The sequence below is a fragment of the Sturnus vulgaris genome, chromosome 4, assembly GCF_052056855.1.
Source record: "Sturnus vulgaris isolate bStuVul1 chromosome 4, bStuVul1.hap1, whole genome shotgun sequence".
NCBI lineage: Eukaryota > Metazoa > Chordata > Aves > Passeriformes > Sturnidae > Sturnus > Sturnus vulgaris.
This window is the reverse complement of record NC_142246.1, coordinates 25,797,031-25,818,718: the sequence shown is the minus strand read 5'-3', so window position 1 is coordinate 25,818,718 and position 21,688 is coordinate 25,797,031. Positions and strand designations below refer to the sequence as shown.

At 37.5% G+C, this 21,688-nt stretch overlaps 2 protein-coding genes across 2 annotated transcripts in view; one reads left to right on the top strand and one right to left on the bottom strand.

Annotated features, from left to right (window-relative positions):
* Positions 1-547: 547 nt before the first annotated feature.
* Positions 548-17,486, bottom strand: OCIAD1 (OCIA domain containing 1). The gene is made up of 8 exons (XM_014887964.2): positions 17,392-17,486; positions 15,970-16,054; positions 12,532-12,585; positions 11,991-12,038; positions 8,982-9,111; positions 6,621-6,829; positions 5,123-5,272; positions 548-2,332 (listed from the first exon to the last, which is right to left on the bottom strand). Exons 1-8 carry the CDS (start codon positions 17,434-17,436, stop codon positions 2,295-2,297), a joined length of 759 nt encoding a protein of 252 aa, XP_014743450.1. The 5' UTR covers positions 17,437-17,486; the 3' UTR covers positions 548-2,294.
* A 30-nt stretch (positions 17,487-17,516) lies between these two features.
* The window catches only part of FRYL (FRY like transcription coactivator), a 167,122-nt gene continuing 162,950 nt past the window's right edge, over positions 17,517-21,688 (top strand). Inside the window, exon 1 of the mRNA XM_014887952.2 lies at positions 17,517-17,621. The gene's annotated coding sequence lies outside the window, so the exon portion shown is untranslated. The remainder of the gene's footprint in view (positions 17,622-21,688) is intronic.

Genomic DNA, 21,688 nt, shown 5'->3' with positions numbered 1-21,688 from the left:
AAACATTGAATTAATTCTCAATTATTGACAAATATACGGGTATGATGGCACATAGGAGAACTTTAAGTATTTTTAAACACCATTGTTCTATACATCTAGTCACATTGCTCCCAGCAACAGTAACTCTGCTGACAGCTCCAAGACGCTTGGTTTCAGTTGAAATTCCCAAAAGTCATGGAAGTATGAGCAAGTATGCAGTATGAGCAAGCTACTCATGGATGACTGGGTAGCTGCTACAAAACCATGAGAGTGTAAAGGCCCACTCTGAAACAAGGGGGTTCTAATGGAAGATATGCAGGAAAAGACTGAATTCCCATGGCTGTTTAGTGAATCAGGAGCTCAACATAGACATTGTCACAGCAAACTGAATGTGACCCAACTTTTACAAAACATCAGTTCCCAATACCTTACTAAATTAACAGCTATGATTGTGAACTCTCCTGCATTTACTGGGTACTAAGGGTGTGAAATCAAAAGAATTTTAAATTGATTGACAGCAAACCAAACTTGTTCAAGTATAAAAAAAAGCACATCCTCTGAGAGTAACTAGATGCAACAGAATGAAAGCTTTATATTAAATTTAAAAATGCTATCAATACACGTTACCTCAAGCAGAATAACATTCCTTGACATGCCTTTTATTTTCTCCTCTAACAAAGGAAGAAAAATTCTGATACAATTTATATAAAACACTGTGCTTGTCCACCCAAATTAACACATGTGAGGCAAGACACTTTAGAGGAAGGCACCATCTAGTAATCTGCTCTATTATTATCATCTCAATTTTCTACCTCCTGTTACTTGCATAACTGGCAACTAAGAAACTGAATTTTTCATTATAAAGCTAATCAGCTTTAGAATAGCACACTGAAACCACAGCAATACAATTTTGGCAGACTGTATTTTCAGAGTTCACTCATCACAGCCATAAGAAGCATTCTCTACAAGGTAAATTTCTGATAAAACTTCAAGATTATCAAATTAGCATATTAATTTTTTTAGAAGATGAGCTTTTCTGAAAGCAATCTTCCTGTTTTAAGTAGTATTTGGCTCTTGAAGCATCCTTCTCTTTCCCCGCTTCTTCCTCCTCATTTCAGCCATTTGCTCTGTACAATCCCTTCCTCCCCCAGTTATCTTCTTATTTATGCTGTTCTGCTGCAAGTTCACTAAATCAATAAGGTCTTTGAGCATTTTCAACTTGGTAGGCATGTTGCTTTTCAGCTCCAACAAAGATGTCAGGAACGCTTTTATGCTATCAACTTCATCATGGTTTCTGTTCCCTTATAGCCCAAGCCCTCAAATAAATACAGTGCTAGGAGATGAAACTGCACAGGTGAGAACATGAAAATCCCTAAGTGAAGGCAACATTTCCAGAGACAGAGCAGGTGATGCAAACACCAGGAAATACTCTTCATTTTTCCCAATGTAGCTCTTTGCTTATAGGTAACAATAAAAAAATACTCCACTGATTGGGATCTCTTCTCCAAAAACATGGCGTTCTTGTCATGACTTGCAAAAATTGAGAAATACGGTCAAATATACAGAGCCTAACATTAAAAGTCAATATATCGTTTCAGATTATACCAAAGTTTGTCAGGTTTAGCCTCCTGCACTTAAATGTAGCTATTTTCAATACCTGCAGTTTCACTCAGTTATTTTCTTCAGAAATGACTATCTGTTGAAACCTATTGTGGGCAACTCAAAGTATCAGTCTAAAAATACAGCTGGCACCATGAAACAGTTTTGAAAAAGTTGTGGTTACTTCTGTGTCTGGCTCAGCTCTTCAGCCCTTTTCCCCTCAACAGTTTAGAAGTATTCCTGACATTACAAACCAAGTATGACAACAATTTCAAGTTCCCAGCATATCATTTTCAGACAAAACAAAGTGGGAGGTTGAGTTCTACAGGTAACTTTTAATGCAATTCTTGAAAATTTGAGAAGATTATGATATTCTTCCCTTCTCAATACATGGGATTGCATTGATTTACACATATTTTTACCTTACGCTATACATTCATATTACCAGTTACCATATTACCCTTCTCATTCCTAACAGCACAAATGGTTTATAGTCATGACACCTCACAACAGCCTTGTTCTTCATTTATGCAAAATTTAAAAAAAATTAGGCAAAAATACATTTTTTTAATCTTCTGGCACGTCAGGATTTCCTCCTCATTTATTAATAGTTGTGTCTGGCAAATAACACCCAAGGTGCTGATACTCATGACTAATCTAGATGAAGTTCAAGTTAGCTGACAGGAGGTAATTTTCTTCAGTTCTTCATTTGACTCTTACTCATCCCAGGTATCTCCATATTTATTTACTTTAACTAAAGAAAACAAAAGAAAAAACAAAAAGTAGTCATGTGATAGTTTAACTGCCAAAGTTTGTCATATACAGTGCCAAAAATTATAATGAAGTACACTGTCATCTGAAGTGGAGTGTGGGGAGAGAGTCAGTCACAGCACAACAGACGTAATTAAAGCTACTTTTGAATAAATGGGGGGAAGAGTTTGCTAATCATTTTACTCGAATGAATTAATATTCAATCAGGAGGCCTACTGTGCTAATTCCTGCTCTACAGAATTTGCAATTACTTTGAAACAAATGTAACACGTAGATGAAACAAAGACAATTGGAGGAAACAGGCAAGGAATGTTACAATAAATAATGAGGCTACATAATCTGGTTACATGCACAGTTGGATGGATTCAGGATAGTTAAAAACACATTCAAAGACAAACAAACAGAAATCAGTAATCCTTACTAGGAAACTACTCAGCCATTATTATTTGGCAGCTTCCTTTAGCATAGGATTGAGTCAGAGAGGAAAAAAACCAGGGTAGTGGTCTAACAGCTTTGTTCAGAAGTGTGCCACTGTAACTGAACAACAACCCGAAACTGAAAACAGGCTCCACTGAAAGTGAGCTGCAAAGTCCTCTGTAACTGACTGCCATCACTGAAAAGGCTAAGGATGGCTCCATTTGATCCAGCAGGAATGCTGACACTAGTCAGGCACCCCTTTATAAATCTACTTGCAAGTTAATAATTAAGTTCACTGTTTATTACTAACTATACAGCAGAACAAGTGGAATAGAGCAAAATGGTCCTTGTCTCTGTGAGCTACCAGCAAACTGAGAGTAATGCCCTGACAAATGTCTTTGGAGTGACTGATATTGCAGTGAGACACAATGAGAAGCTCTCTCAAAGTACGATTTGATTTCCATTTCTATTAACCACGGCAGCTGAACAGGCTGCACTCATTCCCTGGAAAATGGGCCAGTGTAGATCACTATGCAGATGCACGTATTTGTGCTGCTGCAGGGAAGGGAGAAGGCACCAGCAGATGGAAGTTAGGGATTGCTTAAAGCTGGTTCAAACACGGCTTGGTTTCCCTTCCGTCCTTGCAAGGGAGGGCAGAAATCACTGCCTCCTATTTGCTAGGGACCCAGAGATAAGAGGATGAACCAAGGGGTAGTGACTCAAAGTATGAACTAGCACACAGCAAGTAACGTGTCCAGTTTGACACAACAAGCTAAAACAGATCTTAGCCCACATCAGTGTAATCCCTGAACTGCAGATTTAAATGTACTTGCATGTGTAAACCATTCCTAAATTCATAACTTAACTCTTTTTCCCTAAAAATGCAAAGAGATACTTTAAAAAGTCTATTTACAAATCTCATGCACTCTCAGTTCCATTCTCAAAGCCCAAGTACAGCCTTCAAATGGAACAGAAAAATATGATAGAAATAATGCGATAGTTGATTAACATTTTATAGAGGTCTTTTATATACCTCAAGTAACTAAAATAAAGTAACAAAGGCACATTCTCATTTCACAGCCACATTTGCCATGCAATATGGCAAGGTTTTCAGAATGCTGCTTAACATGTCTGTGTATGGCTCGCAAGTGACATTTCTAGGCTATTTGTGGAGAAGTATCTTGGAAAAGAAGCGTTTTATAAATCAATGAAGTGTCAGCCAATGGAATTCAAAAGCAGTCTTCAGTAATTTTTTCATGTCTCATTTGGCACAGTCATGATAAGAGGAAGCCTTTTATCCTTGAAATAACAGATAAAAAAATCATTACATAAAAATTGTTTATAATTTTTCTTTCAAGACTGCCGATCTGTCCAAAGATAGATGATCTCCAGAAAGCAATTCACAAGCATGGAAGAGACTGACAATTAAGCAACACTGTTCCAAAGCCCAGTGTTACTGCTTCAGAACTTTTTGCTTTAACACACTCTTCTCTACTTATTACCAGCCATTATGCCTAACAGGAGATAATAGGTATTCTTGAAAGTCTTGCTGCAACATGGCTGACAATACTGGGGAGTGCACATAAACCCAAACGAATGAAGGCGACTAGTCCATCAGTGTGTTAAATGTTAAACACTCCTCTTGCTACAATTGTTTTTACAGATGTCACATTAAATTTTAAAAGTTCTAGAGCAAGCAGTTATGAATTGCTTCTGTGTCTCCTTTTCAAAAAATTGATTGAGTCAAAAAGTTGTCTGAATGATGTCTTACTCTTCAGGACATTGCATTCTTATTTTGCTCTGTGAAGTTTTCTTTTTCACTGTGAAAACAAATCTCAATATTGCTGCCAAATACTGTTTCCTTCCTCTGAGTTTTAATGTAGAAAATGAACCTCTACAAACAATGCCTCTATAGAAATCCACTAATTCCACATGAAACTATTCATAAAAATAAATACCCTCCCCTTCAAACTATCAACCATGTGCTCTATTTTGAGAGAACAATGCTATCTACACAGCCCCCTCCCACAGTTCCCTGGTATAGCTCTGAGCTCAGAGAATTCTTCGTGCAAAGAGGTTGCTCAATGTACTCAATGTAAGCAAAACTTAAAAGCTTTTCAGTCTGGCACCAAGCAATATGGTTAGAGAAAAGGAATTACAATTTTCTATTGGATAATCAAAATTTTCGAAAAAATAATTAATCTGAAACAGGAACCTACAGGCTATATCACATATGAGATACCTGCAGATACTCTAAACAAAAACCACTTAAAAGGTATGCAGAACTAAGCTTTGTGTTTGCAACATTATGGCAAGTATCTGAATTTTGCAAGTATTTCTGTAATCAGTATATTACCTTCCTTAGCTGGTTTTTCCTGTGAAAACTTGCTTGGAGTTTCTGCCTTTGGTGGTTGCATTACATCATATGTCTGCCTGTGTTTATTCCTTAATTCCTCATATGTGATGCCTTTTTTTTTACGACTTTCTTCTGGAATTGGAGCAGGTTCTGAAAACAAAATAAACAGAAAAATACTAAATATGGCATAACACCCCAAAATTTGGCTTCAACATGTTCTAGAATACCAGTTAATTACTGCTCAATCCCAAATTAAAAGGAACATGACAGCTGCAATTCTAAATACAACAGTGAATGTATATGGTCTTGAAGTAAACCATTCCTTTTATCCTTTTAATTTTGTCAAACTGCTTTGAAACACTAGCTATTAATTAATTTTCTTCATTTTACCATAAGAAATTCTAACAACCATGTGGTAGTTGATGGATAAAATAGCTCTGGTCACTTTATCTAAAATTTATGATAATTATACATTTGAGAGGTATATGATTTCTGAAGAGAAATCTAAGTGAAGCTCAACAGTTTGCATTAAGGCTTTAAATTTTGCTTTCAAAGAATGAGGACAATATCTATATATCTATCATATGATGCCTGATAAACATTTTATCCTTTTATCTATATTTAGAATGCAGAATCTTGGTTACATAATAAAGGTTTTACCAACTATTGACATCTGTGATGAAATGCAGTAACAATTTTCTTGACACATTTATATCTGATACTTCCATCAAGTTGCATGAAAGGGCTTTTTGAGTGAAATAAAACAATTTTCCTAAGTTGAAAAAAATCCGAACTAATTCAAAGTACAAAATCCTGCACTTGACAGTAACTTCCTCCTTTGTGTACCAGAGACACCTGAATTCAGAATCCTGTGTTTCCCCTGCAATACCTGAGGACAGTTCATACTGGAAGGAGGGGAACAGCTGCATGGTACTTGAAAACCATTTTAGTTCTCTGTGAGAAAATCAGACTGTTACTGCCTAGAACACAATATGCATTCAGTTCCCAGGAGACATAACTGTTTCTCATATTGTGAAAGAAATTTTTAAAAAGTGTAATGTCACGGAGTTACAGCAGTATCCAGTTGCAGCCCCTCGGATGGTGGAACTGCAATCACCTTGGAAGGGCCAGCAGGCAATTGGCAGGCTGTGGTTTATTCAGTACAGTGGAGGGGTGGCATAACTCCCCTTTCTTTCAGTCAAAGGGCACTTTCAGTCAGGCTGAGTTTTTTGCAGGTTTAGTTCCACAACAGATTGCACCTTTTAAGTTAATTCAGGATCTTTACTTGCAATTAAAGCAATTTTCAGCTAGACAACCCTGAATCTAATTTACAGTTAGAAAACAATTGTGTAAAAACAATTCTGGTAATTCTTTCAGCTCTTTCATTCAAAATCACTATATTGTGCCGTGTGTGTTTGCACAGGGTGAGAATACATAGTCTAATAAGAATGAAAGGCAAGAGTCTTTGCAGTACAAACTGTTAAATACTAAGACTCACCCTGAACAGTGTAATCAGTAATTCCTGTAGGTGAAGATTCATTCAGAGAAGCACTGAATGGAATGGGTTCATAACTTGAGAGGGCTCTATCTGTTGAGCTGTAATCATCTGAATAGCTAGAAGAAGGTGGGAATCCAGGTCTTGGAGAAGATGACTCAGTAAATGACTGAGAAGGTACATCTGAAAATTCAGATTTACGACTGGAACGGCTGGAAAAGAACAGAACTAAATATTAAATAAGAAAATCCTGGTTAAAAATGAAACTACAAGAGTAACAATACTTGCAATTCAAGAATATGTTCTTTCATTTAAAATAGTTTAGTTTCCAACTGAATCATCATCTTAAAAAATTTTGAGCATGCTTTGGGTGTTTTCTTTACATTGCAAAAATTTCTATAGTCCCTTCCCCAACATTCTTCCCTTCCTCACAGAATCTTAGCTCATACCTCCAGAACGGGAAAGAAAAGAGACAAAACACATTGCACTTGACAATAACTGAAGTTACAATCCTTTTTTCCAAGGAATCTTCAGACAAAACCATCCCACATCAGATACAAATAGTACATGATGTGCCCATGTAACTAGTGGTAGTATGAACTACAGTTAATTTAAAAAGCCTTTTAGGAAGAAGTTTATATTTAAACCCTTCATCATTAGAAGATGCTGTAATTGATCAGGACTGAACCACAGAAGGAGACTGAACAGCTATCTTAGGAAAGTTAAACTATGAAAATTAATCAAGTTGCTGAATTTTGTAAAAATATTAATGAATTTTCTCTTGGGAGAGAAAGGTAGTATCATAAAGAATATTCTGGAAATTGCTGCTAGATATTTTAAAGTATTCACTATATTCTTAGAATGGCCTTGCAAACCACTACACGTCCCTCTATCAGGAATGCCACCACTTCGTGCCACTAGAACATCTCTAGAGTATTTATTAATTTTTCACTTTTAAGTTCTGTTAAGTTGTACTTTTAGTTTCCTATGAAGAACATTGGCAATTAGTCTTTATTTAATTCTCATGATAAACATACAGAACAAAGCCACTTTATTACCTCAATTACCTTTGTTAAAATATATGCAAACCCAGCTTTAAAAAAAACCGACCTAATCTTTTAGCTCCCTGAATTTTTAACTGTAAATCAAATTACCAAAATACATTAATTAGTAGACATACAGTGCCCACAAAAGTGTAACCATTTCTGTTGCTGGGTTAAAAGGATAGTGTGTATGGATAATAATGTAATTGAGATGAATTTAAATTATTTATTCAACCCAGGAAAAGGAATTTATCACTTAGCAAATAAAACTTTACAGATACAAATGGGCCATTAACGGCTGAAGGAATTCATTGGTGTGGCAGATGATAGTACTTAAACAAGTTCTCATGTAAACACAATTAATGAACATGACAATTTCATATTAGAAACTGGAGGGGGGTGAAGGGACTACTTCAATTCAGCTGATTCTATACAGTAAGTGTATGAGTGGTAATGCCTGAAATTGTTTGATGTCATAAAACCAGAAACATTTCAGAAGAAAGGTAAATCTTGCAGACAAAATAAAACTGTCATAAATCTGAATTTATAGCGTAATTTAGAATTAAGTAAATCCTTTATAAACATTTAACAAATCTCAGTACATACACAGGAGGACTACTACTCACTATCCAAACACTATTCTCCTAGTTTTGAATCAAGGGTTTAAGTGACATATTCTTAAAGCAGCTTGCCATTAAAAACCAGTTGAAGTAGAAAACATTCTGGAAGAAAACAGGAAATAGTTTTAAGAACCTGATGAGTTTCTCACATGTACAGCATAATGCCGTTACAGATGTAAAGGATTTAAACAAACAGCAGTAAGTTTGACCACCATGCTTCTTCCTGCACTGATATTGTTTACTGAGCTCTTTCCTTTGATAAACACTGAAATCATTTCCACCCTTTTCCTACTTCAATCAAACTAAACTATGGGAAAAACTTCCAGAATGTAACACTATTTTATTTCAGTTAATTTAGTTTACTTCTAAACTAAGGAGGCAACTTGTGCTGTCATACTTCTCTAAGTAAATTACACAGGAAACACTCTTGATTTTACAAGGAATAGTTTGCTAAGTAAAATGTTTATTTTTCTACTTCTCAAAGTGATCAGTTGTATGTAAAGAGCTCAAAATACATATTTTATAGCTTGCCAACTGATATGAATACAGATTCCTGAAAGGTGTAGATTTAGGTAATGGGAAATGGGGGAAGGTGCAGCTCTAAAGGTGTTGGAAAGCTGCAAAAGTGGTATTGATCTGTTAGTGTTTAAGATACCCTATTCAGAATATGTTTTAGATTTAAAAGACACTTAAATTCTTACTTAGGTGAACTATGTCTCTGAGCTTGTCGTAGAACATCTCCTATTGGAGAATCCTTCAGTTTCTTAAATTTCTCGCTACAGGTTGGCAAGTAGGATATCTTTCCAGCCAGGTATCCACACATTCCAGCAACTTTTTAAAAAGAAAAATAGATGGGTTTACATGCTGTACTATAATATCCAACATTGCTTTAAAATAATAATTTCATATAAATCATGTAGCATCTTGAATAAAAGAAAGAAAAACCAGTTTAGATCTAAACCAAAAAACATGCAGTAATCATCTCTGCTTCTTCTGCAGACAAAGGGTACTAAAACCAAATGCAACAGCTGAACAGAGACATAAAGCAATGATATAAACATGGTGTGAGCATCAGGTGATTTCAGCTAGTACTTGGTGAATGAAAGGTGACCAAAAAAAAAAGGAAAAGAATTGCATCGATTTTTCCCAAGATCCAGAAATCACAATTAACTATCAAAGATGATAAATCAATCAAAAATAAATACAGGCAATAAATTCTGCTAATTCAATCCATCAGAACAGTCAGATCCTGAAAAGGCTTTACTAGTATGAAGAGAAGTCTAAATCAACTTAGCAGTACGCTCAGTATCTTCTGTAAAGGATTCTGTGATTTGGCTGCCAGAGGGCAAACAACTGAATTAACTGAACCCTTCTAATCACTAAGCAAACGGTTTCAATTTAGTGCATGGGCTACTTCCATCTGCTGCAAAGAACAAAAGAATAAATCACCAAGATAGCTCTTTCTGGGCTTAAAACTTATTATTTCCATCAACCGGCTCTTTTAAGTTTTATGAGTGGGTCAGTGGAGTATGAAGTATTCCATGGGAATCAACAGATTTCTTGATGACTTTGTAGGAGAAAATGACTAGACCCTTCTTTCATGTACAGTGAGTGTTTCCTAAGTATAAAGACTAAGAGTCTCGATTATCTTTAAGTCAGGAAAGAGTTAATTATCAGTAACATTAATCTTCTGCAATTCTCAGCTGTAGATTGCATTGCCTGGGAATCAACAAAAAGGGATTTTAGCCTAGCCTGCTGTACTGGTACTTAAATTGTGATTCCTGTTCTAGCGTCTTATTTTCAAAAGAAGGGTAAAAGTCCTTTTCCAAGGGAATAGAGAGGAACAGCCACAACGATGAGTGAAGCTTACAAATGAGGAATGTAAGGGTTTAGCTGTTTAGCAGGTTAAAAAAGCCCAAACACCTCATATGCAACAAATATGTGGAAAGAGAAAAATCACAAGTCCTTAGATTGGCCTAAGAAGAATTCCAACTAAATATTTAGCAAAATAAAGCTTAACAGAAAAACTGATTACTCTTTCACATAAGTTGCAAAGAGAAAGTCTCTCTTTCTTGAGGCCTCCTAGTAAAGAAAAGAGGAAGCATCTCTCTGGAAGATGTTTCACTCAAAGTAATTATTGGCCAAAGTATGTGGTTTATTTTATTACAGAACTAACGGCCAGATGATCCACAGTTTTGAAGTCAGCACAGTAAATTAGGTATTGTTCTTTGCTTCTACATTCACTGTTCAAGATCTTAGAGAAGCTGATTAGACATGGCCCACTGCAGACTAACATGCAGTACATACAGGCATAGGAATCCTCCCCTTCTTTGTCAGAGAGGACCAATGGCTCTTTGCTGTGTTGAAGGGGATGCTGCCAACGTAATGAATCGGCCATGACTAACTAGAAGTTTCAGTAAATTGTCAAGAGTACCTAGAAAACTACTGAGAAAAGTATAGTAATTCCTACAGGCAGAACATCCTGTCAGCCGAGCTGCACCTTATTTTTCCCCTGATTTCAATAAATTAGTTCTATTAAACCAAAAGAATGTGGCTCTTATATGCAAGAGTGATTGGGGAAATAGCAGTTCTATTATTTATTAGAAATGTTTGTGTTATACCATTGTTTGGTGTTCAAAGAAAGTAACCAGAACTTAGCATAAACAACTGAAGCCCTAGTCTCTTACATTAATTTATCTGCTTAAACAACACTTCCTTGACCACAAATCATGGGGTTTACCCTCTTCCCACTGAAGTAAACTGGCTGTATCTGCACAGATTGGCAAGATGGTAACTTCCTGTTTTACTGTCCTGTATTACATTGAAAAGGTTAATTTATTAATAATTTATTTTTGATTATACTTAATCCAAAAATCATTCACATGAAATTGCTTTTTTCCTACAATTGTACATACATAATGTCCAGGAAAAAAAAGTAATTAAAATAGCCTGAATGGGACACGTGAGATACATGAATAAAGACCTTCAAATTAGGAAGGGAGGGGTGGGTGTATTCTGGCAATGTAATTTAAAGTAAGATTGCACAGTATCTATTTACAACGTTTTTATCTTAAATGAGTGTGTTACATTTATCAAGCAATTTTATACAAACCTTATAAACAAAAGTCGTCCAAAATGTGCAGTACAAATTCAGATAGTGAATAAATCACTGAATCATGGCTTGGGTTGCAAAGGGACCTTAAATATCATCTAGTTCCAACCCTGCTGCCTCCTCACTAAACCTGGTTGTTCAGGGCCTCATCCAACCTGGCCCTGAATACTTCCAGGAATGAGACATCCACAAGTACTCTGGGCAACCTGTCCACCGTGTCACCACTGTCAGTAAACAATTTCTAACAGCTAATCTAAATCTCTCCTCTTTTAGTTTAAAACCATTTGTCACACTGGGCATTAGGAAAAAGTTCTTCACTGAGAGGGTCGTCAGGCACTGGGAACAGGCTCCCCAGGGAAGCAGTCACAGCACCCAGCCTGTTAGGGTTTGAGGAGCACCTAGAAAACACTTTTAGTCACACAGTGTAGCTTTAGGTTGCTCTGTCAGGAGCAGGGAGTTTGGACCCTGGTCCTTAGGGATCCCTGCCAACTTGAGTCACAGTGAATGCCAGCCAGTCTCAGGGAAATTACACCCACATAACAGAGCCCAGAACATATAGCATGAATACAAGCTGAATTTATATGTAGCTTTTACTTACATGCAACTTTAATAAAAGAGCCAAATCTTGAGCTATCTCTTAGAACACCTGAAAATGAGGATGAAATCAGATATTAAGATAAGATATATGATATTACATAAGATATATGTAATCAGATATTAAGAATTAAGTTGAAAAACGTCAACTGTAGTTACGTTTGTAGTAGCAGGTTACTATTTTACACTTCACGTTAAAGAAAAATTTAAAAAACCCTAATATGTGAATTCCCCATAAAATTTAAAAAATCTAAGAATTCTCTCTTTAATCACATTTAATCACAGGGTTATTAACACACTGAGAACATATTGTTTTATAATCAGTGAGATATTGCATTTGTCACACAACAGAAAACACACATGAACTTGATTTTAAGTTCAGCTCCTTGTTTATGTTGAGGAACTGCAAACCATGTAACTGCTGAGTCTGAACTTCTTTCAGTTACAAGTACATTGGACATTATATTATCATAATATCTTTCCTAACAGCAGAAAAATATTTCAACTGAGCAAACCGAAATGAAACTGAAGTATTTTTACTTTACCTTTTCTAATTAAGAAACTAGTACCAAGCATGCTCACTGCAGCCAAAGGAAAAGCTGTGAAGAAGAAAAAAAGCTGCTTAAAATACAATTTTCAATATTTTCAATCACATTTAACAAATATGCAATGAGAGTTGCTATGCCTTCCTAAGCTCATCTGTATAATATAAGGATATATTAAAAAAATTAACAAACTGTATATACATTATCAAACATTGTCAATTCCAGTTTTTAAGACCTACTAGAAATTATGTGGTATTAGTTAATGAGTCATCCTGCCTGCATTATACGTCATGCTCCCTAACACACAAAAGCCACTGTCACATGGAATAAGGTTCTCCAGACAAGACTCCAGGTCTAGCTACAACTGCTACAGCATCAAGGTGCAGAACTTTAAGCTAGAGAGGCTTACACAAGGAAGTTACATAGAGACCAGTGCCTCTAAAAATTGTTTATAATTGAAACTCTTGATATTTTAACATAAGAACTTTGGAAGAAGTTTAACTCTTATAGAGCTACACCTCAGACTGATTAAAATTAGGTAACATTTTATTCACCACCAAATTAAAAAACAGGGCAGCTTTTTCTGTAGCTTACATATGAAGTTATAAACCCGGGGTTAGGGTCAGGAATGCAGAGAAAACATTCTGGAAGACCGTCACTGCTTACCACAACCAGCCTAACAGGTCACATCAATTTTTATTACGTTGAAAGTCTATATGTGGCAAAAAGCATTAGGAGATGGCAAAAAACAAAATGAACGCTTCTTTCAAGCAATGATAATTATTTTATAAGGGAAGATTACTGTGCAACTATTCATAAAGACCACCACCCCTGTACAAGACAGAGAGACAATGAAGTAACAAACACAACAGAAGGCTAAAGTAATTTACATTAAAGATTTGGATATGCCATAATGAAATTCAATTTCATGCAAGTCTGAAAATGTAGATGTTACAAAAAGGATCAATAACTTCTAGGAGAGAAATTTGTGCAACAGCACTAGACGGTTGAAGTGTTTTGATGCACATGATTTGCTAATTAAGTTCATATTTGAAGACAAATTATATTTCTGGAGAGCAAAGTATTAAAGAATACTTTGCAAATTAACAGCTAATTCCCTCATATATTCATAGGTCTAAACTAAGTAAGGAATCCAGGCAGCACCTCAGGGTAAATGTGACTGGACAAAACTTCAGAATAGACAATAAAACCTTCCAACCTATTAAATAAATCAAATCTGATGCTTTTAGAGACTGCAGACCTAGATTTTCCAAAATTTACTGTTCTAGATTTTCTGAGATATAAAATGACAGCACAGATTTGAAACTAAATTATAAAACAAAACCAAACAAAACCAACAATAGCAACAAAACAAAAACAAACAAAAAAATCTCCAACAAAACAAGGGGAGGGAGGGTGTGTAGAGAAAAATACATTCAAAAATTACTTCAGAAGATTTCAGTCTAATCCTTAGAAGTCTGAAATTACTTATTGACCTAACACAAACATTCCAGATATCAAAACCAGGCTATACTAGTATGTGAGCATATAGGTGACCTGAAATGATAACTAAAAAATTTTAAAAATAGCTAAATGAAAACTGGATTCATATCTAAAAATTAATATGAATTATTCAACTGCGGAAAAAACACCCCAACAAAACAATAAATCAGAAAACATCAACGCTATGGGCAAAGAGTACTTCTTCTGCTTCAGGAACAAAATAAACCCAGAGAAAATAATGGAAGGCTTATATATTGACAGCACGTAAGTATGGTTATATAACGTACCCAAGTCAAAATTGCTTTATGAGAAAAAGTTGTACCAATATGATTTGATTTTGTTAGCAAGATTAGAAGTGCAAAGGATAAAGTTGAAGGTTATAGTGTGAATTTTTAAGAGTGTAAGAATTTATACAATAATGTGACTACAAACTAGTAACTCCAGTAAAGCATATATTAAACCGAATTGTGAAATGACTAGTGGCAGAAGCTGTCAAGAGAAACTATGTCAAAACACAGATGGTTTGTAAGAATGAGTAAAATTTGCTACAGCTTGAAATTTGAATAAATGAACTGAAAATACACATTTATAGTAACTTCAGTGAATAACAAAAGCTGACACAATACAAAGTGAGAATTTCAGGGCAGTCGCACATGCAGCCTCTTGCAAAGGGGATTTCAAGCAGTGTGCATTTAATACAGTGAATACAAAAGTCTAGTAGGCATATGCAGAACAGGGAAACAAAGACAGGAGACCCAGAAAACAGTGATGGACTTAAGGCTCTCCCAGGGAGATAACAGCACAGTACACAACCCCTGAAATAAAAAATCTGTTACTGTTGTAGCTCCCTAAAGAGAAACAACTCAAGAAACTAACTTAGGGCTTTCAACTAGTACCTACAAGTTGTTTCCTCAGTGACTATATGAAGATGTACAGGGCAATGAGCTGCATTGCCAAGCAGCAGAACAGCTCAGGAACAAACAACTCTCTGTCTTCTTTGTCTTCCAGAAGTGAGATTATCAATAAACCAAAACTAATCATCACTGTACCACTAATGGACCTGCCGCTTTCACTTATAAAATTATACAGAAAATGGCTACTTTTTTTGCAAATATGCTGAAGATTTCCAAGCATTTGTGTAAAAGTAGATGAGACAAAACAGAACTTTGAATCATTAATTGAAAATCACAGTGCCTTAAGAGCTGTGCCTGAAAGTACTGGCTTCCATGAGAAATCAGAGCCCCAGTATGCTAAAATTAGCAAATCAGCTGCTGAATTCTTCATCTGCCCTGGTTTTTGCCAAGCCACCTATCAGCATCAGGAGTAACCTACTAGTGTGTGATAAAACAGCAGGTAACAATCACATCAGAAGGCTTGTTCAAACCTCGTGATCAGGTATACAAAAATCAAGCATGCCTTGAATCTTAGGGTTACAGAAACCATACACAGACACAGTAATTTTCTCCAAAAGTTGAACAGAGTGATTACTTATATATTGTTCTCTTCACAAGTCTCTATAAAGATGAAAAGCAATGGTTATAAGTTAAATTATTTTATTTTTGCATGTTAAAGATAACAATTAAAAATTGAAAATAAAAATGCAGAAATAACACAAAAAAGAGAACCCAGTAATATAAATGAGACTCATTAATTAGATCTATTTTCAGACTTTTAATAAGCACATTAACTTAAAATATTAAGAAATCTTTTTATAAGGCATGAAACTTGGAAATTATGTTGCACCTTTTACAAAACTGCTGTAAACTCTTAGTGAATACTACATGAACAAGCATTTGCTGGGAAGCAATTCCAGTACATGTGAAGCTTGTTAATGCACTGTCCTGCTATATTGACCCAAGCTCTCTGTAATGCCTCAGGTAACAAAAGCTAAGGGTGGAAGGAAAGCAACCAGGTTTACCAGCAAAGTGAACTTACCTCTATATCGGAAACTCTCTTCAGCACATTCCTTGAGGAGTCTTCTTTCTTCCTCTGTCGGAACATAAGGCCTAGGTACTTCCCTCTTTTATCACGGAAATAAATTAGAAAAGAATGGACAAAAGAAGATTTGAGGGCATTTTTCAATTAAAAAACTTAATGTCTAGCTTTCACACCCTGTAGCTTCTGTACTTTCACCCAGCTATACTTAAGAAACCAGTGCCTTTTGTCCATAAATGTCACATGAAATATATAATTTTAAAAAGCCAATGCTTCTAAAAATGAGAGAGCAGAAAAAAAAGCCTGCATTGGTCCCTCCAACCAGAAACAGCTGACATCTGACAGATCATTAAGTGCCTTTTCAAAGTATTTCTCATGGTTTCAAAGACAACAGGGTGTGTAGTTGGTTCACACGGATGTAGTCGAGCGAGAGCTGACCAGCTGTTTCGCCAGCGTGTGACAGGTTTGTGCGGAGGTGCCTGACCCTATCCCGCCGTGAGAGCCGTGTCGCCGGGCACGGCAGCACTGCCTGGCCAGGAGCAGCACAGCTGTGAGAACACCATCGGCACAGGGGAACAGAGAATCACAGAATCAACCGGGTTGGAAAAAACTTCTGAAAAGTCGTCTAGGGCTGAACACCACTTTGTCAAGCAGAGGGTGGCACTAAGTTCCATGTCCAGTCTTTCCTTTAACACCGCTAGGGACGGTGACTCCAGAACCTCCCTGAGCAGTCCATTCCAGTATCTAATGAGCCTTTATGTGAAGAAATTCCTTCTAATGTCCAATCTAAACGTCCCCTGGTGGAGCTTAATACTACGCCCTCCTGTCCTATCGCTGGTTGCCTGGGAGAAGAGGCCAATCCCCACCTGGTCACCTGAAGCCTCCTTTCAGGCAGTTGTAGACAGTGATAAGGTCTCCCTGAGCCTCCTTTTTTCCAGGATAAACAATCCCAGCTCCCAGCGCCGCTCCTCATAAGACTTGTACTCCAGACCCCTCTCGAGCTCCGTTGCCCTTCTCTAGACATGCTCCCGCACTTCGAAGCCCTTCCTGAATTGACGAGCCCAAATCTGAACGCAGTATTTGAGCTGTGGCCTCACCAGTGCCGAGTAGAGGGGGATGGTGACTTCCCTGGTCCTGCAGGCCACACTACTCCTGAGACAGGCCTGGATGCCATTGGTACCTGAGCACATCATTAGCTCACGGTCAGACATGAACACCTCCTTACGTCCTGCCAGGACCTCCCGCCCGGCCCCCGAGAGGCCTCAAGGGCACCGGCCTCGCGTGCAGCTCAGGACAGGGGCGGCCTCGCGGATGACAGGAATCCCCTTTCCCTGGCCCGAGCCCACCGCCTCGCCCCCCACCTCGTCGCCCCCAGCCCCGCCAGGTTTCCCCGCGGCAGCGACGCCGAGCCAGCGCAGTTACCTCGGCCGCGTCGCCGCCGGGGCCGGGTCCCTGCCCGGCCTCCATGGCCGCCGTGACCCGGAACTGCGCGCGGCGTCGCGGGGCGCAGTGCGCGTGCGCGCAGCCGGCGCTCGCGCAGGGCGGCCGGGCCGGCTCGGCACAGCGGCACTGCCGGCTCTGGGGACGGGCTCGCGTTCCTGCTAAAGGGTAGCCAAAAGCTTTTGTCTGTCCCTGCCTAGCTCCAGCTGTAGGTACGTTACCCACAGGTTTGTTAACCGCTTGCTAAAGATGCGTGGCCAGAATTTCCCAAAAGGAAAGGATCTCTGTTGCCTAAAAAATGGGTTTTTCTGAATCCAGACTAAGCAAGTCTGGTGGGCAACTCTTGATTCGAAAGTGTTATAAATTTGGTGGTTAGGATTGTCTAGGAGTGGAAGACTAGGAAGTTGTGTGTTTGATTCTAGCTAATGCCGTGAAAATGGCAGCTTTAGAGGGTGCTTGCAGTTTATGAGAAATAAGGAAAAGTTGAGAAAAAAAATGTTTTTGATAGTGCAGTGTATGCCTTGGCATTTTCTTGTAAACAAGAAGTATTATGGCTTGAGTTCACCATATGGTGATATGCCTGTACTTGCCTATGGAATGTACCACTCCCTTTAAGCCTTTCCTATAGCAAACCATTATCTCTTTACCCTGGAATTTGGCTTAAATTGCTGCTTTCTGATGGCTGTACAAAAAAGAGTCCATGCCTGAAGATAGGAGAAGGAAGGTTTTTGTGATTGAAAGGTCAAAAATAGGTAGAGAACTATAAAAGGAACACTGTGAATATGTGAAGGGCCTAGGGCAAACGGATTAATGAAAGCTGCAGAGATTAGATTCTTGAAACAAGATGAGTGGATAGAACCAGAAACTATGTATAGTGGGGTTCTTTTAGTCATACCTCTCATCGTACAATAAATATATTTCTAATTTACATGCGATTTGAAGTAACTTGTATGATCAGGCAATCTTTATCTCTGCTTGTCACCTGGGCCCATGCTAATGAAACGTTCTCCGATACATTACCATCCGTGATGCACATTATTAGTTAGAAGGCAAAAGATTTTTGCTTCGTCAGTTCAAGACAGTTTTGTCTATGGGACTATAGCACATTTATTAAGACAACTTATTTCATGCTTTTTCCCACTTATCTTTCAGTACATTCTAGGCAAAGAATACAATATGTTTTTAAAGCTTGAACTTTTATGGGGTAGGACATGCTTATGAATTGCGGCTCCTCTAAACACAGAGCTTCAGTGGGGAGGAAATGGCAATCAATCTCCTTCATTGTAGAAAATAATGGCTCTGAGCTGCTATTTTGCTTTCTATTGTAAATTAATCGTTATCCATTCCGTTTTCTCATTTTACCGTCTTCAAGTCTCTTAGACTTCTAATGGGAAAAAAATTAAAATCATGCAGCAAACTGGTGAGTTTACCATCCATTCAAAAATCTTACCTAGTACAGCCTGCTTGTGAGATACTTAAAGATTTCAGCTGGCTACATACATCCATTTGTTGGCTTAGAACTTAAGCTGTAGGGCCACATGCAGCATAGACGGTAGGGCATATCTACATCCTTGGCACTTCATTCTCTGTACTCAAAACCTGTTTTTGGAGTTCATTCATTGAAAGAAATGTTAACAAGGACACCCTTTCTGACCCTCCGGCCTATTTTTACAGCTTCCTTTATACTCACGCTATCTTTCATGCAACTGTGAGAACTTCAGTTTATGATCAGTGATGGCATCACCAAGTCCCTCTGATAAAATATTGTTCTCTTGCAAGGCTTAAGACGAGATATTTAACCCCTTTCTTGAATACTATTTTCTCTACTTTCTGCTTTAACAGGTGCCATTATACAGTATGCCATTTTTTGCTTATAAATCTATGCACTAGAGTAGTTTTTAGGAGAACTCTCAGGAATCTTAAACTGTTTGTTTTAACAACAGGCACAATAGTGGTTTGAAGCTTCAGTAGCTGTTTTATAATTGCTGTTCTGTGTTGTTTTAAACACAAAAACGATAGATTATTTGTAATAACAAAGTTAGATATTTTGGGCCACTTTAGGAGTCAAAAATATTCTTAGAATTATTACAACTCACGTATCTATGTCTCTAAACTTTTTATCTTTTATGACTTAGTGTCATGTAAGAATGAAGAATATATTTGAGATTCAAAATACTGTAATACAAGAACTTGATAGTTAGCCTTTAGAAATTGCAAGTTATTTCTTGTGAAGGACATGCCTGGAAGGAAAAATGAAAACTTTCAAATTATGAGATTCTCTTAAAACAAACTGATTACTTATGTTAACAAGTTGGAAGGTGTTAAAGTCACATGGTTTCTAATTACAGTACTTTGCAAAACAAAGTGATGAATATTCAGAACTCTTGAAGATGGAGCTCAAAGAATTATTAGGGTGAGCTCTGTGCAGTCTGTCAAGTGGTTTAAAAGTCTGTCTTTCTGATAAAAAGGGGATGAAAAAGAATTTACCAGTCAGTTACAGGTTTTATACGACTCCACTGCAAAATAAAGAGGTGGCCTAACAAATAAGCTTTACAATACTGTATAAGACATAACTAAAACCAATAGATATATGAAAGAGTTGGGGTAAATGCTGATCTGGTAAGAAAAGTCTCCAAAACAGGCACTGGAAGTGTGCTCAAGTACGTAGAACAATGTGAATGGTGATAATTTCTTTTCTGTTGTTTTTTTGCTTGGTGCTCTGGACAATACAGTAAAATGCAACAGCTGAGAGGTTCTGGTGGCTGCCAAGAGTTAACAGGACTGTATTTGGACAAATCTCTCCCTAATGAGGAAATAACATACAAAAAAAAAAAAAAAAAAAAAAAAGCATTGTTGTAACTACTACAACTGGCAAACAAAGAATCAGTTATTTGCCTGAAGCATTATGGCACATCAGCAAGAACCAAGAGTGGGTGTCTTCGAGGAACTGATAGTCAAAGCCTCAATTAGTAAGGACTTTACCCACATAGATAATGATTGCTATTAATATTAACTGGTACTGTAATGTATTTTGAAAATTGCTTTACATGTTAACTAATCCTTAGAACTATTTTGTAAAGCTGGCAGGTAAAGGAGCGTTTGGGTTCTGAAAGTGATTGTACATCCTGTAAAGTTCAGGTGCTTAGGGTGCCAGTGGTCTGATTTTCATTGGTGGTGAGGTTCTGCTGCTCTTGTGTCAATTACATGCATTTATTGGGAAGATCACTGAGTCCCTAACTCAGAATAACTTTAAAATCAGAAGCAACTTGTGACGTACTTTGCTTCAATCAATTGTCTGAAATGATGCACAACACCAGTAGCATCCTGTTGAATCCTGTTTTTCTTGTTAGGTGCTCTATCACCCACGTTTGGACTGTGGTACAATTGTTAAAATACAGTAAAAAGCACTCCACACAATTCTTAAATCGTCAGGGAAGAGTTAATCTCAGCTACCAGGATACCTTTATTTTTTTCCTTTCTTACTGGTTTCTGCAAGTTGAAGTACATCCTCTGTCTTAAGGGTATGCAGCACATGGGCATAAGTAGTTGAGCATGGAGGGGCTTTTACTCCAAATAAACTATAATCATACAAAGTGTGGTACAGAACTTTGAACTTCTTCTAATAGAAATTGTTGCAACTGTTGTGCTGGTGTATTTGTTCTTTGTACTTTTCACTCAGTTCTGGTTTTGTCGGAAATGCTTATTATAATACAGTACTTGCGTTACAAGCTTTTGTTTAACAGTGGGAAAATTTTGACTTCAGGATTCTTTCTAATACTGTTGTGCAAATCTTGTGTTGTTTTATCACATTTTACATGTATTTATTTTTCTTTCCCTCCACCCCCCTTTTTTTTTGAATGCCTGGAAGCTTTGAGGCACTTTAACAGAAAATATAGTTACTTTCTAACCAGTAAAAATGTTAATGTTGGTATTGTTTCTGTTAACCTTGGCTCCCAGATCTTTGCATTGTTAAGAAATACCTTGTTACTTCCAACCACCAGACCTGTTGTATTCGTGAAATCCTAACCAGTCCCAGTGGCAGCTCAGTTTTCTGAGGATGATGTGAATTATCTTATTACTCCGCCTCGCTGCCAGTGCGTTGCGATAAACCTTGCAGCTTGGCGCGTGTGGGAACTACATGAAATCAAAGCGAATATCCTATGGCCAGAGCAGTCCAAGTGCTTTATATGCCATGCAGGGGTGGCGGCAGCTTGCCCTGCCCTGCCCCGCAGGCTTCCTGGGAGCCAGGCTGCTTCTGCGGGGGAAGCCCGGCGGTTCG

What these genes read in the sequence shown, in the direction of transcription:
- OCIAD1 (XM_014887964.2), bottom strand. Translation starts at nt 17,436, where the DNA reads ATGGAGGCCGGGCAGGGACCCGGCCCCGGCGGCGACGCGGCCGAG. An exon ending in CCGGCGGCGACGCGGCCGAG is followed by an intron (nt 16,055 to 17,391) that starts GTAACTGCGCTG and finishes CCGTGATAAAAG; the next exon opens with AGGGAAGTACCTAGGCCTTA. An exon ending in TACTGATTACACTGTTCAGG is followed by an intron (nt 5,273 to 6,620) that starts GTGAGTCTTAGT and finishes TTTTGTTTTCAG; the next exon opens with AACCTGCTCCAATTCCAGAA.